Source organism: Oncorhynchus clarkii, chromosome 9 (assembly GCF_045791955.1).
Source record: "Oncorhynchus clarkii lewisi isolate Uvic-CL-2024 chromosome 9, UVic_Ocla_1.0, whole genome shotgun sequence".
Classification (NCBI taxonomy): Eukaryota; Metazoa; Chordata; class Actinopteri; order Salmoniformes; family Salmonidae; genus Oncorhynchus; species Oncorhynchus clarkii.
This window is the reverse complement of record NC_092155.1, coordinates 39821607-39828502: the sequence shown is the minus strand read 5'-3', so window position 1 is coordinate 39828502 and position 6896 is coordinate 39821607. Positions and strand designations below refer to the sequence as shown.

At 44.6% G+C, this 6896-nt stretch overlaps 1 protein-coding gene across 1 annotated transcript; it reads right to left on the bottom strand.

Moving 5' to 3' along the window:
* Nucleotides 1-4411: 4411 nt before the first annotated feature.
* LOC139416285 (proteasome subunit alpha type-7-like) lies at nt 4412-6676 on the bottom strand. Its single transcript, XM_071164764.1, has 7 exons — nt 6347-6676; nt 6064-6190; nt 5647-5771; nt 5444-5566; nt 5171-5290; nt 4983-5045; nt 4412-4877 (listed from the first exon to the last, which is right to left on the bottom strand). Exons 1-7 carry the CDS (start codon nt 6440-6442, stop codon nt 4791-4793), a joined length of 741 nt encoding a protein of 246 aa, XP_071020865.1. The 5' UTR covers nt 6443-6676; the 3' UTR covers nt 4412-4790.
* Between the last annotated feature and the right edge of the window lie 220 nt (nt 6677-6896).

Genomic DNA, 6896 nt, shown 5'->3' with positions numbered 1-6896 from the left:
GAGACATGTTGGACAAAACCCACTGAGTCGATGATGGCTCCGAAAGCCTTTTGGAGTGGGTCTGTGGACTTTTCCATGTGAATATTAAAGTCACCAAAGATTAGAATATTATCTACTACAAGGTCCGATAGGAATTCAGGGAACTCAGTGAGGAACGCTGTATATGGCCCAGGAGGCCTGTAAACAGTAGCTATAAAATGTGATTGAGTAGGCTGCATAGATTTCATGACTAGAAGCTCAAAAGACGAAAACGTCATTTTTTTTTTTTGTAAATTGAAATTTGCTATCGTAAATGTTAGCAACACCTCCGCCTTTGCGGGATGCACGGGGGATATGGTCACTAGTGTAGCCAGGAGGTGAGGCCTCATTTAACACAGTAAATTCATCAGGCTTAAGCCATGTTTCAGTCAAGCCAATCACATCAAGATTATGATCAGTGATTAGTTCATTGACTATAATTGCCTTTGAAGTAAGGGATCTAACATTAAGTAGCCCTATTTTGAGATGTGAGGTATCATGATCTCTTTCAATAATGACAGGAATGGAGGTGTTCTTTATCCTAGTGAGATTGCTAAGGCGAACACCGCCATGTTTAGTTTTGCCCAACCTAGGTCGAGGCACAGACACGGTCTCAATAGTGATAGCTGAGCTGACTACACTGACTGTGCTAGTGGCAGACTCCACTATGCTGGCAGGCTGGCTGCCTGGCCTGCACCCTATTTCATTGTGGAGCTAGAGGAGTTAGAGCCCTGTCTATGTTGGTAGATAAGATGAGAGCACCCCTCCAGCTAGGATGGAGTCCGTCACTCCTCAGCAGGTCAGGCTTGGTCCTGTTTGTGGGTGAGTCCCAGAAAGAGGGCCAATTATCTACAAATTATATCTTATGGGAGGGGCAGAAAACAGTTTTCAACCAGCGATTGAGTTGTGAGACTCTGCTGTAGAGCTCATCACTCCCCCTAACTGGGAGGGGGCCAGAGACAATTATTCGATGCCGACACATCTTTCTCACTGATTTACACGCAGAAGCTATGTTGCGCTTGGTGAGCTCTGACTGTTTCATCCTAACATCGTTGGTGCCGACGTGGATAACAATATCTCTATACTCTCTACACTCGCCAGTTTTAGCTTTAGCCAGCACCATCTTCAGATTAGCCTTAACTTCGGTAGACCTGCCCCCTGATAAACAGTGTATGATCGCTGGATGATTCGTTTTAAGTCTAATACTGCGGGTAATGGAGTCGCCAATGACTAGAGTTTTCAATTTGTCAGAGCTAATGGTGGGAAGCTTCGGTGTCTCAGACCCCGTAACGGGAGGAGTAGAGATCCAGAGAAGACTCTGCCTCTGACTCTGACTCGCTGCTTAATGGGGAAAACCGGTTGAAAGTTTCTGTCGGCTGAATGAGCGACACCGGTTGAGCGTTCCTACAGCATTTCCTTCCAGAAACTGTGAGAAAGTTGTCCGGCTGCGGGGACTGTGCCAGGGGATTTATACTACTATCTGTACTTACTGGTGGCACAGACACTGTTTCATCCTTTCCTATACTGAAATGACCCTTGCCTAACAATTGCGTCTGAAGCTGGGCTTGCAGCACAGCTATCCTCGCCGTAAGGCGATCGTTCTCCTGTATATTATGAGTACAGCGACTGCAATTAGAAGGCATCATGTTAATGTTACTACTTAGCTTCGGCTGTTGGAGGTCCTGACGAACCGTTTCCAGATAAAGCGTCCGGAGTGAAAAAGTTGAGGAAAAAAAAACTAAAATATAAACGGTAATTAAAAAGTAAAAACCGTAAAGTTGTCAGGTAGCAAAACAGGTTGGCAACAAAACGCACAGCAACTCGAAAACAAGTCTGCAAGTTGTGATCGGAAATGACAAGAGTTTGTTGATTGGTCAGTCATTGGTCAGTTCCACGTCTCTCCATCCAGTAACATACACATCTCAACATCAACATCAACTGTTCAGAGGAGACTGCATGAATAAGGCCAAGGTTGAATTGCTGCAAAGAAACCACTACTAAAGGGCACCAATAAGAAGAAGAGACTTGCTTGGGCCAAGAAACACAAGCAATGGACATTAGTGGTGGAAATGTGTCCTTTGGTCTGGAGTCCAAATTTGAGATTTTTGGTTCCAAACGCTGTGTCTTTGTGAGACTCGGTGTAGGTGAGCGGATGATCTCCACGTGAGTATTTCCCACTGTGAAGCATGGAGGAGGAGGTGTTATGGTGTGGGGATGCTTTGCTGGTGACACTGTCTGTGATTTATTTAGAATTCAAGGAACACTTAACCAGCATGGCTGCCACAGCATTCTGCAGCAATACGCCATCCCATCTGGTTTGGGCTTAGTGCGACTATCATTTGCTTTGCAACAGGACAATGACTGAACACACCTCCAGGCTGTGTAAGGGCTATTTTACCAAGAAGAAGAGGGATGCATCAGATGACCTTGCCCCCACAATCCCCCGACCTCAACCCAATTGGGATGGTTTGGGATAAAGCAGCCAACAAGTGCTCAGCATATGTGGGAACTCCTTCAAGACGGTTGGAAAAGCATTCCAGGTGAAGCTGGTTGAGAGAATGCCAAGAGTGGGCAAAGCTGTCATCAAGGCAAAGGGCTGCTATTTGAAGAATCTCAAATATAAATACATTTAGATTTGTTTAAGATTTTTTTGGTTACTACAGTACATGATTCCATGTGTGTTATTTCAAATTATAGGCAATTAGCCTATAAAGGCAATTAGCCTATAAAGGAGTGGTTCTGCAGGTGATAACCACAGACCACTTCTCAGTTCCTATGCTTCCTGGCTGATGTTTTGGTCACTTTTGAATGCTGGTGGTGCTTTCACTCTAGTGGTAGCATGAGGCGGAGTCTACAACCCACACAAGTGGCTCAGGTAGTGCAGCTCATCCAGGATGGCACATCAATGCGAGCTGTGACAAGAAGGTTTGCTGTGTCTGTCAGCGTAGTGTCCAGAGCATGGAGGCGCTACCAGGAGACAAGCCAGTACATCAGGAGACGCGGAGGAGGCCGTAGGAGGCCAACAACCCAGCAGCAGGACCGCTACCTCCGCCTTTGTGCAAGGAGGAGCTGGAGGAGCACTGCCAGAGCCCTGCAAAATGACCTCCAGCAGGCCACAAATGTGCATGTGTCTGCTCAAACGGTCAGAAACAGACTCTATGAGGGTGGTATGAGGGCCCGACGTCCACAGGTGGGGGTTGTGCTTACAGCCCAACACCGTGCAGGACGTTTGACATTTGCCAGAGAACACCAAGATTGGCAAATTCGCCACTGGCGCCCTGTGCTCTTCACAGATGAAAGCAGGTTCACACTGAGCACGTGACAGACGTGACAGTCTGGAGACGCCGTGGAGAACGTTCTGCTGCCTGCAACATCCTCCAGCATGACCGGTTTGGAGGTGGGGTGGCATTTCTGTGGGGGGCCGCACAGCCCTCCATGTGCTCGCCAGAGGTAGCCTGACTGCCATTAGGTACCGACATGAGATCCTCAGACCCCTTGTGAGAACATATGCTGGTGCGGTTGGCCCTGGGTTCCTCCTAATGCAAGACAATGCTAGACCTCATGTGGTTGGAGTGTGTCAGCAGTTCCTGCAAGAGGAAGGCATTGATGCTATGGACTGGCCCGCCCGTTCCCCAATCCAATTGAGCACATCTGGGACATCATGTCATGCTTTAGTCCAGGTCTGGAAGTAGATACCTCAGGAGACCATCCGCCACCTCATCAGGAGCATGCCCAGGCGTTGTAGGGAGGTCATACAGGCACGTGGAGGCCACACACAATACTGAGCCTCATTTTGACTTGTTTTAAGGACATTACATCAAAGTTGCATCAGCCTGTAGTGTGGTTTTACACATTGATTTTGGGTGTGACTCCAAATCCAGACCTCCATGGGTTGATAAATTTGATTTCCATTGATAATTTTTGTGTGATTTTGTTGTCGGCACATTCAACTATGTAAAGAAAAAAGTATTTAATAAGAATATTTCATTCATTCAGATCTAGGATGTGTTATTTTAGTGTTCCCTTTATTTTTTTGAGCAGTGTATATTTTTTGTCTGTGCTTTTCAACCTCTGCTGTATTCTGATAAGTAGCTAGATGACATGCACACTTCCTAAACTATTCAAGGGATCAATTTGAAGATGAAACTGGGGCGAACATATCTTTAGGTAATTTTTGTGATCCAGGTATTGTAAATATTACTTATTAATATAATTATAAATAACTTAATTACAGACCAAATGTCTGCCAGAACTAATGAATTTCCATGTATTTGTTTGTTTTCTATCATTTTGAGCACAAGTGATGTTACATTGTTACAAATCTAATAAAGATGGGAAATTGCTGATTCACTTGTTCTTGTTCATTTTCTCTGTTCAATGATAGTAACTGAACGTTGTAGTTTAAATACAGATATTTATTCATTGCAAGAATAAGGCAAAGTCTTAAGTTTTCATATGGTCAATTAGGGCAGCAGTGTTTCTCAATCCATTTAATTGGGACTCCCAGGATGGTAGTTTTGTTTTAGCCCAACACTAGTCTCGGCAACCAGAAGAGTCTCTCCCAGCACTACCATAGCCTACCTGATTCAGCCAAACAAGAGCCCGGTGACTAGTCAAAAGAAGTGTGCTAGAACAAAAATATGCACTCCTTAGGAGTCCCTCCAGCATTGGATAAAGAAACGATGAGATAATTAATGTAAACAATGAGAATCCTGATGCAATATTGAAGATGGATGAAGGCATGTTTGGTCATAACTTCAATCAGAGAGTGTTCATGTTTTCTTCTTTTGTTTCTCTGCTTCCTCCTTTTCCTTTTCAATAGCCGTGACATATTCCTCAATTTCCTCTTGGACCAGAATCTATTTACAGTAGAAAAGCGGTCGTTAGTGGAGCAATTACGTTGCATCATTACACAGGTGAGATCCTCTGACAGATTTGCGGAGGTGTAATGATTTCAAACAGACCTTCATTGATTCATCCCGCTTCATTATGGCCAGCTCAATGTTCTTTCCCCCTGACTGGACAACCTGTGAACACATGGAGCAAACCTTGTGACAGGAATATCTGAGATTTCAATCATTAATAGCGGGTGCTCATTGCAATATCGTTGCTGCCAATCAAAAGTTTGGATCTGGACTGGCAAAAACCTCACCTCAAGTAGCGCTCTGATGGCCAGTTTAATGGTGTCTGTATCGGATTCCATATGCTCCTCTTTATAGTTCTTCTCTAGAAACTCACGTACAGTCTTGGCAGATCTTCCAATGGCATTTGCCTATGTACACAACCACAGTTAGGTTTTCCCATTTTGCTCATATTTAATCGCATTGCAACTTGAGGTACATTGGGTAATTCATTGGGGTGATGACAAACCTGTCAAAGCACCTTTTAAATGATTCAGATGTATGGGTCAGAATTACACCCCTACCTTCCAGGCATGATATGTTCCTGAAGGGTCAGTTTGGTACAGATGGGGTGTTCCATCGAAATCAAACCCCACAATGAGGGAGGAGATGCCAAAGGGCCTTCGCCCATTGCTTTGGGTGTAGCGCTGAAATTGGGAATATGTAGAAATGATATATCTGCACATGTGTATTGTACTGTTGTGTGTGTGTGGGGGGGGGGGGGTACCTGTTTGATGCTGGAAATGAAGCGTGTGATGTACTCCACAGTCACAGGGTCTTCCACTGTAAGCCTGTGACTCTGACACTCCACCCTAGCCCTGTTAACAACGATCCTGGCATCTGCCGTCAACCCTGCAGGCCATGGGATAAGGAGATAAAGTATGTTACACCAATTAAACCCTTCACCCAACAAGGTGAACAAACAATCAAATAGCTACATTCCAGCAGTAAACATTAAATGTATCACTCAACGTAGGCCTACATGATCAAATGTTGATGACATCAATTATACCATACACATGGTAGGCTAATTACATATTTGCAATCAACCACTTCACACCATCTGTGGCTTGGGTGTGCACTGTGCCTTATTGGTCGTATGTTGGTCTTCTTGCTTTATTGGTCATGTCCTACAGTAAGTTACCTGCAAAGGCCATGAAGACGTTGTCATCCAAGGCACAGATTTTGCGCACTGTTCTGTCATCTTGGAGCTTGGCGACAGTTTTCTTCTCCACTCCTAGCACAACGACGTTTTTTCCTCGCACTCCAACCTGTAAACGAATTAGGCCCAAGTGATACAGTTGCGCCCGTTGTAAGCACAATTTGGGTCTGCTTCTGTTGATAGGTTACATTTTGCATCGGCACAGTGCTTGACCCATTGTTTTGACCTCAATCAACATTGACAGAAATGAGAAAGGCCTACTTACAGCGGTTGAACCTTTTTTGACCGCCTCCTGTGCGTATTCCACCTGGAATAAGTGGCCATCAGGTGAGAACACTGTGATTGCACGATCGTAGCTCATCTTCCAAGCACTTTACCTATAAAGAAAAGCCGATTTATGTCTCCTCGACTGGCCCTTGCTCTTTAACAAAAGCGAAAGTGATCAGACTTGAATGAAACAGCACATTCAAATTGAACACAGCGCCTCATCCGGACTTTAGTGTGCAACAGCCTTGATTTATTGCGGCCATCGTTGGTTTACGTTGGAGAGCGAGCGCATTGGATGTCGTGAATCAAAGAACACCCCTACTACTGTGAGAAATTATACTGTAGCCTATAGCTGACTGAATGGGTTATACCAACACATTACTGAGTGAGTCTCGAAAAATACGATATTTTCATAGACATGATGGAATTCTGATCAACCATCAATCTTAATAACAGAATCAAATGTACTATCAATTTGCATCCAGAGGAATAGTGGTGTACTTATAATGTATTTTCATTTCGGAGCAATCCAGGGATTCACACACCCC

Bases quoted from the DNA above. Each gene is read 5' to 3' on its own strand.
- LOC139416285 (XM_071164764.1), bottom strand. From the start codon at position 6,442: ATGAGCTACGATCGTGCAATCACAGTGTTCTCACCTGATGGCCACTTA. The intron at 5,046-5,170 runs GTGAGGTTTTTG...ATGTGTTCACAG, and splicing joins CCATCAGAGCGCTACTTGAG to GTTGTCCAGTCAGGGGGAAA. The intron at 4,878-4,982 runs GTCTGTTTGAAA...TACTGTAAATAG, and splicing joins AGCGGGATGAATCAATGAAG to ATTCTGGTCCAAGAGGAAAT.